The 18,025-nt window shown below is 34.7% G+C and overlaps 1 protein-coding gene across 3 annotated transcripts in view; it reads left to right on the top strand.

Annotated features, from left to right (window-relative positions):
• Positions 1-2,319: 2,319 nt before the first annotated feature.
• Positions 2,320-18,025, top strand: part of rhot2 (ras homolog family member T2) — a 52,001-nt gene continuing 36,295 nt past the window's right edge. The window contains exons 1-7 of one of the 3 annotated variants that reach the window (XM_039775452.1): positions 2,320-2,480; positions 4,517-4,575; positions 8,555-8,636; positions 9,063-9,106; positions 11,100-11,153; positions 14,373-14,425; positions 17,623-17,731. In XM_039775452.1, coding sequence (XP_039631386.1) covers positions 2,444-2,480; positions 4,517-4,575; positions 8,555-8,636; positions 9,063-9,106; positions 11,100-11,153; positions 14,373-14,425; positions 17,623-17,731 — 438 coding nt within the window. In that variant the 5' untranslated portion in view covers positions 2,320-2,443. The remainder of the gene's footprint in view (positions 2,481-4,516; positions 4,576-8,554; positions 8,637-9,062; positions 9,107-11,099; positions 11,154-14,372; positions 14,426-17,622; positions 17,732-18,025) is intronic. The other 2 variants (XM_039775450.1, XM_039775451.1) reach the window with 2 other exon arrangements.

The following is an 18,025-nucleotide window of genomic DNA, read 5'->3' as shown; positions in this document are numbered from 1 at the left end:
ACTGAGGCATTTGCATCCCATTTCAAGTCTCAACCTTTTTGAGTTTGTGGTTTTGTTTTTACTTTTGTTTGCATGATTTGGATTTTTGGATTAAAGATGTGGCTCTTGGTCATCAGTGTTAGAATTTTGGTTTTTAATTGTATTGTTTTGTGTACCACTTTTCCCCCTTTTTTGTTTTCTCTGCTTTTTTTTTTTTAATTTAGTGTTCTTGTCTTCAGTTGCTGTTTTTTTTCCCCCACATCTTTCCTTTTTTTCATTCAGATTTTGTGATTGTTTTCCCTTTAGTTACTTGCTGTCTAATCTGATACTAATAAGTCATTAGTAATAAGGTGTGATTAATCATGAAATAAAATTTATAGGGAAGGAGTTCATGTTTTTTGACTACCCCTCTGGGTGATCCTAAGTAAACCCTGACAAAACATGTAAGGAGATAAGAGTGGATGTATCAAAAATTATACTTTGTTGATGAAGCAATTATTTAATGAAAAAGGCTAGTTTTATAATCTTGCAGACATTTCGGAAGTATATGGTGTAATAGTTACCCTAAATATTTGCTGTTTTCTATTATAATATTCCCACACCACTTTAATCCAACACATGCTAATAGGAGACTAGAGCCTGTCCTAGTACCACTGGGTGCAGCTGTGATCAGGGTGCCAGAATTAGCTGTAATATTGTATTGAAATGAACTAATGTATGACAAATGTGGATAGTCTTGATATTACTTTTAATACATTTTGGGAAAATTTTAAGGAAGTAGCTGTCCTGTGTGCAAAACAATGTTTAAATTCCTTATTTAGAAATATATGGTAATATGCCTGTTGTCACCCAGAAAATATTCTCATCTAGAATTGAAGATGCCATTTTATAATTATTCACTTTAATACACTGAAGAATGTTAATGAGAAGTTTCTTATGTGAAATTGAGGAGGGAAAACTATAACCCTTGTATTATATATATTTTTCAGTATTTTTATTTAAGAAAACACATTTTTAATTGTAAAAAAAATTATGGCTATTTTATCTGTATTATATCAATGTTAGTGAATTTAACCTATAGTCTGAAATTAATTAATTTTAAATTAAGAAATAGTTTCTATAAGAAAAGTATGCAAAAAGGAAAACATTTTAACATTTAGATTTGAAAACTCAGTTATTTTATTACATTATAAAAATTTAAAACAAAAAAGCAAACCATACTTTCAGTATTTGGCCATTCTTTGGATTATGTTTATAATACTCATGCTCTGTCTTTAGAAAGGATTTGAAATGAAAACTTGATTTGAATTAAAGAAAGAAAAATGTTTTTCTTTCTACAAATACTCTTTTTGCATTAAAAAATTATTACATCTGAAGTGATGTTACTCTTTCAGTAATGCTTTTTCCTTACACTTTTTCTATATAGACAAGAATATGGTTCTGTTTTGACTCCTCTTAAATATTCTTTTACCTTTTTCTCCACACTACCATTCCAAATTACATTTCCAAAGTGCACACTCAGTTGTGATGTATTTGGGATTTTTTTAAATCTTAATCTCATTTGCACCTACCACATGTGGTCATCATACATCTGCTTCAATAAAATATATGAAAGGGAAAAAGTGAATGTCAAAGAAATAACGATCTATGCTCTGGTCTACAAGCATATTTTCATGGTGTTTTCAAAAAAGAAGAAAATCAACAGTTTCAGAAATGCCTAGTGTGGCAAAATGGGACCGCTAACAAGCTGTAGAATTGATTAGCCTGTTTTATGAACACCAAAAATTCGGTCGTACTAAGAAACTGGTTAGAGTGAAAATGGAGACCCTCCATTAACTGAGTTTAAGACCACTTAGTTAGCTGCTCATTTGTTGGCTCAGTTTGCACCTCATTATTGTCTGGCTGTAGGTTAAGAAAAGAAAAAGTTTCCTAAAACTTAGTTTTAACGCACATGATATTTAAGACAAATATAGTTGTAATTCACTTTTAATTTAAAAAAAGTGGTGGGAATGAAAGACGGGTGCCACTGAGTTGGACAGCCCTGCTCAAACCTCTTGGCATGGGTGGATTGGCACCTCATGTACACAGGATACACTAATTCGGATTTAATGTTTAGAAATGGCTGGATGTATATTCTGTTCATTTTTAAACCATGTCACTCTCTGGGGGAAGGCTGGCAATACAGATATTTTATTTCAATACATTTTGTAGAGCAAATTACGACCGCTTGGGGTCGCGGTTTTTACACACAGCGCCTCCAATAGAAACGCTCCGCCCACACCATTTAACCTAATACAGTACGCACGTACGCACGCACGCGTCTGCCCGCCAAACGTCTACGCCGCCGCCGAGGCGTGCACAACGACCGGAAGAAGTGATAGCTGTTCGTTTTTCTCCTTGGAGAGGGAAAGTAGGATGGGTCAGTGATCGACATACACGGAGTGGAACTGCGGTGCATGCCGTAATGAAGCGGGACGTGAGGATCCTCCTGCTGGGAGAGCGTGAGTGTGACTTTCATTAAACTTTCATCTCGACGTTCGTTTTAGGTCAGGAATGCGGAGAAGATAAGTGATTATACGGCTCTCGCAACTGTTGCCTCCAAGCTTATTTTATTAGGCAGGTAGTGGTGCAGCGCCCCCACTGGGGCACTGCCACATTAATTAAGGCTTCTACCAAGCTCGAAGGACAGCATCAGTTGTGCAGCCAACTGAGAAGCGGGCTTGCATGGGACAATGCCACCTGTTATAGGTGTCACTCAGAGGACAATGCCAGTACGGATATGTGCCAGCAAAATTAGAGAACTGAACAGCATGTGATCCGTGCTGGTTTTAGCTTTTGGAGCTAGTGTAGCCTGATGCTGTTAAGATCTTTCTGCTTCAGGGAGTCTCTGCTACTTTTGATCAGATCCAATAATGTGTCAGTGATGGCTGAGCATCGTAACATCTTTGGCAGTACTTGCTTAGCATTAGTGTTGCTGAGATGTGCAAGAAGAAGACCACCTGTCAGTGGGACCTCTTACCATTTTAGAACATTGCTCCCATTAAGAAATCATTCTTCTCAGGGATTTGAGTCCCCTGGATTGAGCCCAACTTCCCATAAATGGATGCCTTTTGATGTGTCGTCTAGCATGTCATTTTTTTTAAATTTTAAACAGCATGTCAACTAAAATTAGGGATGTTCATTGTCACACACTGATAGTGCCAGTAATATTGTCATATGTACAGAGTACAGTGGAATTCTTGCCTTCATGTCACCAACATACATGTTTCCACTTTCTACCACCATAATATATTAATACACCTAACTTAGTTCCAGAAAGTGGAAATCAGCATACCTGATGTACTTCTTACTCTTGTTTCTTTATTCCCGTTGTTATAAACTTTGTAGAAAGAAAACGAGTTAATATTCCCCAATATTATGTTTTTTATTTGTTGTACATTTTTAAAATATTGATGTATTGCTGTCATTGCACATATTTGTACAGTTGAGCGTTTATATTTCTTTGTCTTTTTTTTTTTCTCCTAACTTTCACAAGTCTCGAATTCAGCAACTAAGCCTTTCACTACATATTGTAGTGTGTATAATTCTATGTGACCAAATAAAATTGATTTGATTTTGCTTCTGTTATAAGTATGTTCCCAAAACATGTATATTTTGCCATTGCTGTCCTGTATATACCTTTATTCACCAGTCATGACTAATGTTTTAGGTGTGTGCATTACCTCCAGAGAGTGTTGCCCCAAATTCCACAGAAAAGAAACAGTTCCAGGTCTCAGGTGGTCATTAACTCATAGCTCGCCTTTAGAATTGGACCAGATGGTAGCAGTGAGACCTAACAGAATTCCTCAAGCTCTCCAATAAGTCTGAATTCATCAATAAAATAGTAATTTATTTAAATAAAATGGTTCATGATTTATTTGTAAATAATTTATATATTTGTTACACAATCTAGTCACATATTCATTTTGTTTCAATTCAATTATCTTTGACTGTAGGCATGAAAAAATTGAAAGTGTATTTGAATTTCACTGTATACGTGACAATAATGACCCAATATAAAATCAGGAAATATGTTGTTTTTGCAAAGAGCTCATTATTATGAACATCCTATCAAATTAAATTTAGTACACTGAGTTATGTACCTCAGCAAGGCGTGAATATTGTATTTGTTTTTAAGATAACTTTCTTATCAGGCTGTTGAACAGCAGGGCTGGGGCACTGGGCATGACTGCAAACAGACAAATTTAGTGAAGCATTCTCAGTGTACTCCTGCTTACTGTGGTAAACCGAAAGACTTCTACAACAATGAGACTTTAGTGAGTGTTGTTGAATTTGGACAGAGTTTTAGTTCACAGTCTCAGACACTCATAGCTGTTTAATGTTAGACTTTGAGGCTTATGTTTTGTGTAAACCAATTTCATTTGCTGAAGCATTTATCAATTTAATCACATTGTTGTTAAGCTGGATTTTAAGCAAATGTACAAAATATAGTAAAATGTTGAATGACTAGTATTTAGAAAGTTTATTTTCCTTCTAGCCAAAGTGGGGAAGACATCACTAATTATGTCGCTTGTGGGAGAGGAATTTCCTGAGGAGGTGAGTACTGGAGATTGTGACGTGATGGATACAGGTGCAAACAATAATACCAAGCAACATCCAAGAATGTTTAAACATTTGTTGTATATGTACATCTGCTACATATCATGTGTTTATTAACAAAAGACTTTGATAGACTGGTGTTTCTTACATTTGTGTCTCCCGTTTCCTGCTTGACTTCAAAATGAATTTTTATGTTATCCAGCTGTGGCTACCAAGCAAAAACAATGGCCAGATGTTGCATCAATTTATAATAATTAATTTAGCCGGCTTTATCACTTTTTAAGCTGTTTTCACAGCTAAGAACACTTTCAATTTACTGTGGCAAATAAAGTTGTATTTTGTTAAAGTAATATTATGGATATCATTAAAGTGAAACTATGTAGTGATTAAGGGTTATATTTTGAACTCTTTGATAGCCATAGCATTTATTTAAACGTTCTGAAACATTTAAACTTTAATACAAAATACATATTTTAATTAATCTTGTATAGTGGAAGAGAGCTATACTGTATATGTGGGATGGTACTACAGATAAATAGTTGGATTTCTTCAAAATAATAGAGCAAATACTATATTTATTTGATTCTAAGGTGCCACCACTTCAACAACATGGTGTTCGGTTTGACCTTATATTCCACCAACACCCAAAGTGATGGGCTGAGCAGATTTGAAAATGCTGTCTATTATCTTTAAATGCTTAGGTTCTAAGTCTCCATGTGGGCTATGTTTTACACTTGAAATGGTCATTTGCATGGTGCATACCGTGTTAAGCAAATTATCTGTCCAGCTTGTGCGTTGATTTTATGCGACTGTTCATATTTTGACGATCTCGACTGCTTTAAACAGAACATCAGCTATTCAGTGCTCTTTCCATGCTTCTCTGTGTATATAACACCTTGTTGTTTTGTTTCAGTGCTGCATCATAATGAAATCTTTTAGACATGTTAAACAACAATTAGGGTTCACCATTAGTTACAACACAAAAGGAATCCACATGTCTGTATATTTACAGACATGGCAACAAGGCAGATACATAAGACCAAGATCATGCATGTACAAATGATGATCCATAGATCACATATTTCTCTTTCAACTTCTGATTATCAACATCTGAAAATGTTGATTGATTGTTGCCTTTGATTCCAAGAAATATGATTTCATAGATATTGAAATGTAAAAATGTGTGTGGTATATTTGAGTAAATACAGTATTTAAAGTAACGTGGAGATCAAAGTGTCATTCTTTTTCCTGTACTGATTCTTATCTTGAGTCCAATTCTGTTGCTGCTGATCCTCTCACCCTTGAAATAGAGAAGCTGGATTTAAAAAAAAAACAAACAAAAAAAAACACTAAATGAATGTTGCATATTAAGGGTTTGATGTCCATACTAGAATTTTATCCAGGGTTGGTTACCACCTAGTACCAAATATTGCACTGACAGGCTCCATCTCCTCACAACTCTGAACCGGACTAGCTGGTTGACAAACTAATGAATGATTGCGTATTTATAGCAGTGCATTTTATTTAATAATGCAGTTTTTATTGCAAGAAGCTTCATGTGACTTCACCATAAGGTGTGTTTCAAAGCAATGTCACAATGTACATTCCAAGGTAATTCTTGCTATACATTTTCTTAGTCTTCCCTTTTGTAGAATTATGGGCGGTTGCTACTAGTATTGTTTGAACTTAGAACTTTATGAAACTTACATTGATCATTCGGCACATACTTGTCTTTTTCAGGAATGCACACATCTTGAAATGTAGATTCTTTCCTGGACTTTTGCCTTTATAGAAAAATGCAAAAAGCAAAAAAATAAAAATCTTGTTTTCTACTTTCTCTCTGGATATTAACATTTCAAATGTGCCTTTATGCAGCTCATTCCCAATACAAGCTTATAGTTTATACATGTGTGTGAATGCAAGCTAAATCTTTATGTATAATATGAAAATAAGACAAAAAAATCGTATGTTTACAAAATCATTTAAAGCATAGAACCCATTGATCTAAATGTAATAATCAATGGTTATTTCAAAGTCAACGTAAGCTTTATTGTCATCTAAACTATATACAACTGTGTAGAATGATGAGATGGCAAAGTTCAAGGCCCACAATGTACACATAGTGCAAATGAGACAACAGTGTGCACAAATACAAAAAACTATGCAACATACTATTTAAATAATAATTAATTACATTTATATAGTGCTTTTATCACTATTCAAAGCGCTACCACGCAGGGAGGACCTGAGGTGTGAACCCCCAGACACTTTCACTGTGCCACCAATAAAGTTAATTGGTTACATAGATAATACAAAGAGACCTATTAAACGCAAGTTTCAAAGTTCAATGCAGTGACCGATCTCTTGTCATAATATATAAAGTGACCTCTGCATAAACTGTAGGGGGAAATCATGATCTAGGATGTTAAGGTAGGATGCAAGATCATGGGGGGTGCCACATTGCTTTGCGGAGCATGTTGGGGGGCAGAAGCTATCACACTAAATGACAGATCTTGTACTGATGCTACAGTATCTTTTTCCAAATGGCAAAAGAATGATTATAATCCATGAAAATGGTGAGAAGGGTCCTGCAGACACAGTGCTTAAATAATACCTCTTTCAGACAAGAGAGAGGCACCAAGACAACAATGTATACAAATACTTTTTGGCTCACTCAAAATCTGAGATACCACCTAACCTAACATGACTTTAGACACTGAGGAGAGTGATGGTAGTGGAGAGACCCTGGAGTCTTGGTGTAAACCTTCATGAACATGGAGAGGAGATGAATTAGCCAGGGCCCAAGTTCTATGGTGCAGTTATTCTAGTCCCTCTACTGCCTATAAGAAAATTTAGTACAGCAGTATAAGTTTGCAAGTAAATTTGATTAGAGGCCTAACAGTTTAGGGTCACATAAAGCATTAAATTGGGGTACTAAATGTGACAATAAAAGAAAGAGTCCTATATAAATACAATTTATTATAATGTCTGTATTACTCCACAGTACAGTGAAGGAAAATTGGCATTTCAGAAATAAATGTATTTATATCTATGTTGTAATTCAAATAATTCACTAAATATTAAAAAAAAAAACTTTTGAGAAATTAAATTTTCCCAATAAAGGGTTTGATTATTAATAGTTAATTTAATATTTACATACGTGTAGATGATAGAAGTCAGTTTTCCAGCAAACACTGTGTCAAGTGAAATTCTGAAAAGGACTAGCAAGAAAATTAGCCAAGAGCTAAGAAACAGTATAAAATGAATTTACAAACATTGGAACAACTTGCACACCTTTGAGCTGGAGGTTTTTTTTAGAACCAAAACTCGCTTGAGATTTTGTTGTTTTCTTTCTTTAATAGTTATTGAAACTACATGACAACAAAAACAAATATGAAAATAGTTATGACTGCACTGACAACGGGTTATCAAACTAACTAGGAATATAAACAAAACAGCATATCAAATGTTGTATTCAAATGCTTGTATTTGTTTTAAACTGGCTGAAGGTATAACAAAAGTGGACAAACACTGTATATATAAGTAAGAGGAATCGGCACCTTCATTATGATCAATACCCATGTGTTAATTTAAAAGTAAATATATTAAGATCTAAAGTTTTACTTAGATTTAGATATTCACACGTGACTTGAACTTTATTACTGAGGTAGCTTAATGGGCAGATATAGAGAGGCAGTTTTACAGAGTAGGAGGTACAGAATGTTCTTGCATTATTTTACAGTTACATTGGGTAGTGGGGAACTGTAATAACAAAGGTTGGCCTTAAAACATTTTTTTTCAGAGTTAGAAGAGACAGCAGGTGTTTAGGGATATGGGAAATCTATTAAAAAGATACAGAGGAAAGTGCTGAGTTTTGAACTCCACTAATTATTAACGTAACTGAAGTAGAAAAGGGTAAAAAAGAACATGTAATTGTATTTTTCTTTCAAATTCTCTTTTCTTATGCATTTATCAGGTTCCTCCTCGTGCTGAAGAAATAACAATTCCTGCAGATGTGACTCCAGAGAGGGTGCCCACACACATTGTTGACTATTCAGGTACAGGCTGTAGCAACAAATTGATCTTGACTGTCTTACCTCTGATTTCTCAGACTGTCACTTTTGCTAAGAGCTTTTTTTGCTGCTAGGTTAGTGTAACTTCTTGGTTGTGGTCACCTTTGCTGTCATGTACCAATGACTTCACTTAGAGGGTTACTAAGGCTACCTTTTAAGGAAACTAAATAATTAACCTCTAATAAGGGTTTCATACATGCACTATTATGTCATCTGCTCCTGTTTAATCACTTGATACGTCTTAGGTAACTTGTGCACTATAATCATTTTCAGAGATTCCTGCACTTCATTCTTTTCATTGAGGTTTTGACAATACATTCTCAATAGCTGTTCAAAGAAGGGCCCATTTTATAAAAGAATATTTATATGCTCAACTTTGTTTCTTGTTACCTCTGTTTTATTTGCTTCCAGAGGCAGAACAATCAGAAGATGTAATGCGGGAAGAGATTGTCAAGGTGAGAAATCATGTACCTACTCTAGTTTGATGCAAAATTATGGAAGACTAATGGCACGAGCCTTTCCTGCATAGTTGCTGTTTTCACAGGACTGCTTGTACTTCCACCAATAGATTCAGGCCTAGTTTATCCACAAATCGTAAAGTCACAGTCAGTCATAACAGCAAACATTATAACATAAAAAAACAATCTTGTGTGTATGTCTTTTTTGTTTCTGTGAAACCATTTGTATTGCAGTCAGTGAATGTGTTCCAGTAGCACTTGTCCTTTTGCTACTTTAAAAATTAACTGATTGTACTTCTTTATCACATGCAGAAAGCACACAGGTGCTTTGTAGTGTTAGAAGTGTATGAGATGGGGAGTAGTTTCTGAAATATCAATATATTTGCTGTGAATATTTTGTGAAGTCTGTACATAGAGATTGTAATTACTCATGGCAGGAGTGCCTTAAAACTTGTAGCTGTATTCGGTAGTTTTCTGCGTGCTGGAAACCAGATACATGCTTGGTTGTCTTCGGATGAAATTCTGTACTCCCCTATGTAAAGTGAGCTGTGTTTTGCTTTAAATTGATGTATTGCAGACTTAGATTATGTGTACTGTATACTATTACAGAAAGGCAAATAAAAAAGTAAAAATCTTAGTAGTGTATAAGCATGGTAGAGTAATGGAGAGATTGCGTATTTCAGCTAATTCACAAATTTTATCACTGTATAGAATGTGTATATTGCTTTAACGTTTATAAGCCATGTTGCCAGTCTCTGGACGCATTGCTAAACATGCATAACTTCGGTTTTAAATATATACTGTTTTTCAATTTATATTTTTAATGTAAGTTTTTAGTGCACTAATATTTGATTTCTACATTTTATAACCATAGTTTTAATCAGTATTTGAAGATGGAGAAATGTTTGTGTTTACATGGAACCATTGAAGGAGTTTGTTTTGTTAAGAATGCAACAGTGTTATAGCTGATCCTCTGAGGCAGTAGCTTGCACTCCTATGCTTATCTTGGAGCCAAGTCTGTCTATCATCAGCTACCTTGAAAGAACAAAAACAGCTTTATTATATTCTTTAAGTACTTGTATCCTAAAAGCTTAAACATGTGGAAGCTTAGTTGTCTTCTGCAAACTGCTCATGTAACTGTACTGAAGCACATTTTATTTATAAAGATACATGCAGCTTATTCTAAACTTCAATTCCATTACTATCTTTCGTAATTAAAAATTATCAGTTGTTGAGGTGCTATTTGGTGTTTACTTCTGGATTATTTAAATTTTCAAAAAGCAAATAAACACAAATCACCATTTTTTACATTGATTTACATTGTATGTTCTTCAGGTTTAAACAGTTTTTAAAATGTGTGCAAACACAATGAAGAATCACATTTATGAAGACATCACATCACAAGAATCATCTTTATAGAAATTACAATCAAAGATAGAACACATTTTATATATTTGGATAGCATTTTAAGTAGGATGAGGTAGCCCAGTGGTAGAAGACACTGATTTTCACTTCTAATGGACAAGAATTTGATCTCAACCAGGCCGTTGTCTTGATGGAGATGGTACCTCCTGTTTCTGTCTGTGTGTGCTTCTCGTTTTTTTTGGTACTTAAATTTCTATCCACATGCCAAAAATTTCAGTGTTCAATTGATTGCTGATTTTAAACTGTTGTCAGGTGAGTGGGTGTGGGTTTAGTGCAAAAGCCTGAAGTTCTGTTATTAGTCCTTTTTAATCTGTGATGCTGTATAGACTTTTTGTTTTTTCAGTATCTTCTTAGATTGCAAAGTCTTGTATTATCTTTTAATATGGGAGATATTTTACTTTTTAAATTTGGAAATAATTGTGTCTTAGCATATTGTATGTAGATATTCTAGCAAAAGTTCCAGTTTTCCTCTTCTCTTTATTAATGCATTTTTTTCTTAAGGTGGATGTGCCTTATTAAAGGTATTGTGCATACAAAACTTACTTTTTACTTTATTTCCTTTCAGGCCAATGTGGTGTGCTTGGTGTATGATGTAACGGAGGAGGCGACCATTGAAAAGGTAGCTGAGAGGGGGTGCACTAAAGCACAAGCCTTGTGAGTCTAAAGTTGTGTAAAACACTGCATTCTTTGACTACTATTTCAAGATTCAAAATCAAGGAATGTAATGCTGTAAACTGAGTCAAATCACTTTTATACAGAAACAGGATTTGCAATGTTCTGGTATTATTTTATTTCAAAATCTCTATATTAAAACATTAAGGTGTAATTTCAATGATGTTTTGGCCTACTTACACTCAGTCCACAACAACAAAATTTATTTATATAGCATGTTTTCATGCAAATGATGTAGCTCAAAGTGCTTTACTGGATGAAGAAAGAAAAAAATTAAAAAATATAAAAATAAAATTAGGCAATACTAATTAACAATCTCAAGGTCAATGTTTAAAATTATTTAAAAACAATGTTCTCTGAAACCATACAAAAAAGTATCAGAATTTGAATTGCATTAATATTATTAAATTGGTAAAATAAAAATATTCTGCAAACAGGACTCTTGACATTTGTGCTCCATTTTCTGGTGACTGTTAAAATTACAATACATATATCAATATGTACATAACTTGACTATGAAACAGAATCCGTGGTTTTTCCGGATTTTCACAGTGGCCTATATTTGATTACAATATATATAAAGCCCACATTATTTTTAATTCACAACAAGTATGCACAAGAATGCATAGGCAACAGATTACAGCAAACACAACTTCATCCTGTGCAACACAATGCCACAGTATCTCAATGTAACAAGCAGTTTCCTGATGCCCCGTGTTAGGGACTTGTTATTCCACATCAGCTTAGCTCTGAGGTTCTCCAGAATTGTCCATCTTATTCTGTAGAGGAACCTGATTTTGGCTACTCGTTCATACCCAATACTGAGAACCTTTGAAGAGCAATGGGTTCAGTTGCCAGTATGACATACCATAGTGGTACCCTGGAACCTCATAATCTTGTGCTGTATCCCACTTGAGTCTGTGAATAACATAATTGTAATTCTTAAAGAGTTCAAGAAAACTCATACATCAAATTGTTAAAATCTAATAAATCCTTAAAACTACATTTGCAAGGGCAAATAGTTGAATCTGTACTTAGTGACCAGAATGCAATGTACATTGCTTCTCCAAATTTGTATAATGATTAAAGTCTCTTTATAGAACCTTGGCAAAACCTTTTTTATGGAAGAAAAGGAGAGCTACTAGGCTTATTCCAGTACTGGCCAAATTGATCAACATATCAACATTGTCAGCCAATGGGGGGGATTATTTAAATGTTACGTTTGCAAGTATCTGGAGAAAATAAATCAATACCACATTGTTTAAGAGGTGACATGATAGAAGTATTTAATACATGAACAAGTATGATAGATGCCAGGTGATAGTGTAAAGCCAGTTCTTCAAAAAGACATACAGTCAGCACTGTTGTTAAAGGGTGTGTTTTGAGCTATTTTCGGGTTAAACTCTTTAACACAGGGCTTTATAGACACAAAACATAAAAGTTACAAAGAATAGCAGAAAATAGCATCTTGGGGACCTTCAAGTTTTATTTTGGAAACATTATGTGATCAGGAAATGTTGGTTTTGATTGGATGAGTGGCCTGTTATTAAAAATTCTTTATTTTTTAAATAGAGATTGTTGGACAGGTCAGCACCTATTATTATCTGAGAGTCCAGAACATATAGCCTTTGATTAGACAACATGCTGAAAACTGCTCTATAGTATACCAGGTTAGAGTTAAGATCAGCTTTTACTTCAAACCTAGTAATTGTTATGGGCAGTACATTGTTTGCACAGAAATTCAATAACAAATAATCATATTGGTTCATTTCATTTGGTAGGTTCCCGCTAATTAATTGCTATTGTTATTCCTTTTATAATAGTTAATGTTTCTCAGCTGGACCTCAGTGTCAGTAGGTGCTACTGAAAGTGCTGCACCTATTATGTCTATAATAATAATAATAATAATAACAATGTTAGGAAAATAAACAAAAAGAACAGTAAGGTTTTTCTTTCCTGGATTTTGAAATTACCTTGAGACAATCGTAACACCCAGTGAAACCACCTGCATGAGGTACAGTAAGGGCCTTATGAATTTGGACCCACCACTACCCAATTGTTCTCCTATGGGCGTAGCTCCACATCACACCTAAACTTTTCCACCTTTTGCATAAACACTGTTTTTTTTTTTTTCAACCTTAAAATGTTTCATATGTTAAAAGTCCATTTCCTTGCTAAGGCTTATTCTTTCTCTTAATGCTGTACCGTAAGTCACAATAGTAAAGTCAAGTGTTTAATTAACATTTAAATAGCATATTTCATTGCATGTGTCAGTGACGCTTCTTAATTTCATTGATCACATTATCTTGTATGTAATATAGTTTTGTTTTATTTTTTGTTTACTTCTTGTCAGTTACAGTCACACATGGTTCTGTCATAAAGTAGGTTAAACTAATTTTCCGTTTAAAAGAATGTTTTAATTACTATTGTAATGTCTTAATCTTTATAGTTGATATATTGTCTGCTTTTTTTCCCCCTCACTCCCAATCCCCTTTAAAGTTCCATATAGGAGTTGACCTTAATTTTGGATAACGTAAACTTCGTGCAAGTGGCACCACCACTGATTTGCATTCATTTCTTTCAAGAGATGCATTGCCAGTTTTAAGCAACTGAAATTTGTTTTTGCAAATCCTGGACTTTACCTGTAGTATGCAATCATTTACATTAAAAAATGCACAGCATTTAGTTGATGCATTATCAATTTACTCACAACTTATGGGTGTAATTGCACCTTGGCCTTAAAAAGTCAAGTCAGGGAATATTTAATCCTGACATTTGGTAAATCTGTTGTGAATACATCTTACAGCAGTTATTAAGTAGAAACTTTATGTGATGAAGTTATAAAATGAAACAGTTGTAATGTGATGTATATGTTGTTTAAGTATGTGTATATAACTCCATATTATGTGGTAGACTATTTGAGTTTTTTTCAAAGCAAGGTGCATTTTTGCTATTTTTAGATACCTACTCTTCTGCCTATACTGGTTAACATTGAGCTTATGGCATATATATTTTGCTTATTAATCTCAAAAACAAAGTTATAAAAATCAATTATTAATAGTATGAGCAGATAAAATTACTATTATTTAGAAGTTAGTTTCTTTCTGATAGAGAATATTATTTATTCTCCGTAGTAATATGTTTCTAATATTTCTTCTTCCTGTAGATTAGAACAAAATGGATTCCTCTTATTAATGGAGGAGCTGAAAAAGGAAACAAGTAAGCACAAAAAGCTTTGCTATGTTATCATATTATATTCATCTCACATGTTTTTAAATTGTGTTTTTTGTTTGTAAATTGATACAGGGTGGATACAGGGTCTGTACTTCATTATAGACAAAAGAAGCAGATCTGTACAACTGTTATAATTCTTTTTATCTTGTGACCAGACATGTGCTAAACTACTCTGGGCTTGTGCCTATTTTTTTTCTCTTTCCACCTGACAGTCAATATTCAGAGTGTAACTCTTAACTTTGTGACATCCTCTTCAGCTGACAGTAACATGAAGTCTGAGGTGGATAGGCGTGAACTCTGTGATGTTTTGTGATTTGTAAATGTCAATTATTTGTTCTAAGAACTGTTTTATTCTATTACATGCTTATATGTTTTTAATTTTAGCCCCAGATATTAAATTATATTATTCTTATACATTCATGTGTTATTAAAACTTGCACATGGTTTTGCATGTGACCCAGAAATCAACATTTTTGCCACATTCAATTTCAATTTCAATTCTTTATTGTCATGTGTACAAGTACAAGTACCATGTACAATGAAATGCTTGCTTGCATGTGCCCCTGCAGACAATGAACATAGACCAAAAAAAAACCCACACACAATAAATAAATGAATATAATAAGTAAATAAATAAAACTAGAATCCTAGGAATAAATAGAGACAGTGGCACAAGTATATGTGCAGGTAGCAGTGGAGGTGACACAAGGTTACTGATTGTTCATGAGTCTGATTGCAGTTGGGTAGAAACTGTTCCTGAACCTGGAGGTGCGCGTCCGAATGGACTTTAGCCACTTCCCAGATGGGAGTACGGTGAAAAGTGACAGTGCAGGGTGGCTGGGGTTCCGCCTGATACGGTTCACTTTCCTGAGACAGCGTGTATTGTGGATGCGCCAAAAGATGTTTCCAACTTAAAAATTAAGTCTGTATTTCAGTCAAAACAGGGAATCTCTACAGATGTATCTAATTTTTCCAAAAATTAATTACAGTGCATCCGGAAAGTATTCACAGCGCATCACTTTTTCCACATTTTGTTATGTTACAGCCTTATTCCAAAATTGATTAAATTCCTTTTTTTCCTCAGAATTCTACACACAACACCCCATAATGACAATGTGAAAAAAGTTTACTTGAGAGTTTTGCAAATTTATTAAAAATAAAAAAATTGAGAAAGCACATGTACATAGGTATTCACAGCCTTTGCCATGAAGCTCAAAATTGATTGTCTTTGAGGCACAAATCTGGGGAAGGTTACAGAAAAATTCCTGCTGCTTTGAAGGTCCCAATGAGCACAGTGGCCTCCATCATCTGTAAGTGGAAGAAGTTCAAAACCCCCAGGGCTCTCTCTAGAGCTGGCCGGCCATCTAAACTGAGCGATCAGGGGAGAAGGGCCTTCGTCAGGGAGGTGGCCAAGAACCCAATGGTCACTCTGTCAGAGCTCCAGAGTTCCACTCTGGAGAGAGGAGAACCTTCCTGAAGAACAACCATCTCTATAGCAATCCACCAATCAGGCCTGTATGGTAGAGTGGCCAGATGGAAGCCACTCCTTAGTGAAAGGCACATGGCAGCCCACCAGGAGTTTGCCAAAAGGCACCAGAAGGACTCTCAGACCATGAGAAACAAAATTCTTTGGTCTGATGAGACAAAGATTGAACTCTTTGGTGTGAATGTCAGGCGTCATGTTTGGAGGAAACCAGACACTGCTAATCACCAGGCCAATACCATTCCTACAGTGAAGCATGGTGGTGGCAGCATCATGCTGTGGGGATATTTTTCAGCGGCAGGAACTGGGTGACTAGTCATGATAAAGGGAAAGATGACTGCAGCAATGTACAGAGACATCCTGGATGAAAACCTGCTCCAGAGTGCTCTTGACCTCAGACTGGGGCGACGGTTCATCTTTCAGCAGGACAACGACCCTAAGCACACAGCCAAGATATCAAAGGAGTGGCTTCAGGACAACTCTGTGAATGTCCTTGAGTGGCCCAGCCAGAGCCCAGACTTGAATCTGATTGAACATCTCTGGAGAGATCTTAAAATGGCTGTGCACCGACGCTTCCCATCCAACCTGATGGAGCTTGAGAGGTGCTGCAAAGAAGAATGGGCAAAACTGGCCAAGGATAGGTGTGCCAAGCTTGTGGCATCATATTCAAAAAGACTTGAGGCTGTAATTGCTGCCAAAGGTGCATCGACAAAGTATTGAGCAAAGGCTGTGAATACTTATGTACATGTGATTTCTCAGTTTTATTATTTTTAATAAATTTGCAAAAACCTCAAGTAAACTTTTTTGACGTTATCATTATGGTGTGTTGTGTGTAGAATTCTGAGGAAAAAATGAATTTAATCCATTTTGGAATAAGGCTGTAACATAACAAAATGAGAAAAAAGTGATGCGCTGTGAATACTTTCCGGATGCACTGTAAAAGCTACTTTCTTTGTTACACTGTTCTGTCATAGTGTATGAGGAAGTTCAGTAATGAAGTCAGTATCTAAACTCTGAAAAATCTGTTAAATATACCTGAGCATAACCTTAACCATTTATCGTACCCTGAGCATAACCTGTCAATTTCTGGTGTATGTATATCTTTAGCATTTATAAATGGTGAAAGGATAAACTAGCCACCATCAAATCTATAACAGTTGTGAATTTTACACCCTCATTAATTTAAAAAAAAATACTTCATGGGAACTTCTATTTTTCTGAATGCCATTTTCCTTTTTTAATTCATTTTTTTAATATTAGAAGTGATCCTGAGTTCTACATTTTTTGGAAGATTAAAGGAGAAGATCACATAACCCCAAGCTACACAATTTTTACACCAGACCTATATGATATTCAGCCATTCAATGCAATTTTTAATTAATACCTTTACAGATCACAGTGGAAGACAGAAGATATTAAAATAACCATTTGATAGAGGCTTGAAACAGTTCCTGCATTTGGGGTTATAGGTTGTAAACTCATTTTTTATTTGTTGAAAGCTATACTGCATCTCAGTATCATAAGCAGATTATTTACACTTAATGAAAGAGTATTGAATATTTTAGAACTCAATTCTGTACTCACATTTTCTGTTTTCAAAATGAATTTCACATAGTTAATTATGTTTCTTTAGACACAATAACAAAGATTAACTAAAATTTAAACCCCTTTAAGAGGTTTTGTTTTTCTTTTTTTCTAGAATTCCCGTCATTCTTGTTGGAAATAAGTCTGACTTGCAGCCTGGCAGTTCAATGGAGTCTATTTTACCTATTATGAACCAGTTTTCTGAGATTGAAACTTGTGTTGAAGTAAGTATAGATTGGCGTGTGTGAGAAATTGGACATGGGTAATAAACAGTAGCTCATTTAACCCATTGGCTGAGATATAGCAGAAATGTTAATTATCCATTTACTTAATTGAATTTATTAAAATATATTTGAGGTTATTGTTGCCTTTAAAAGTCTAAAGCTCCCTGATTATGTCTAGATTTTTTGTTCTCTTGTTTATGGGCTGACATTTGTTTAGCCTTTTCAACTGCTTACTCAAAGCAGAGAATATTCTTCTGTAGATATCTGGTTTGAATAATTAGTTATTTTTGCAAA

This window comes from Polypterus senegalus, chromosome 13 (assembly GCF_016835505.1).
Source record: "Polypterus senegalus isolate Bchr_013 chromosome 13, ASM1683550v1, whole genome shotgun sequence".
NCBI classification, from domain to species: Eukaryota; Metazoa; Chordata; class Cladistia; order Polypteriformes; family Polypteridae; genus Polypterus; species Polypterus senegalus.
The sequence above is the reverse complement of the archived record's forward strand: the minus strand, read 5'-3'. Positions and strand labels throughout refer to the sequence as shown.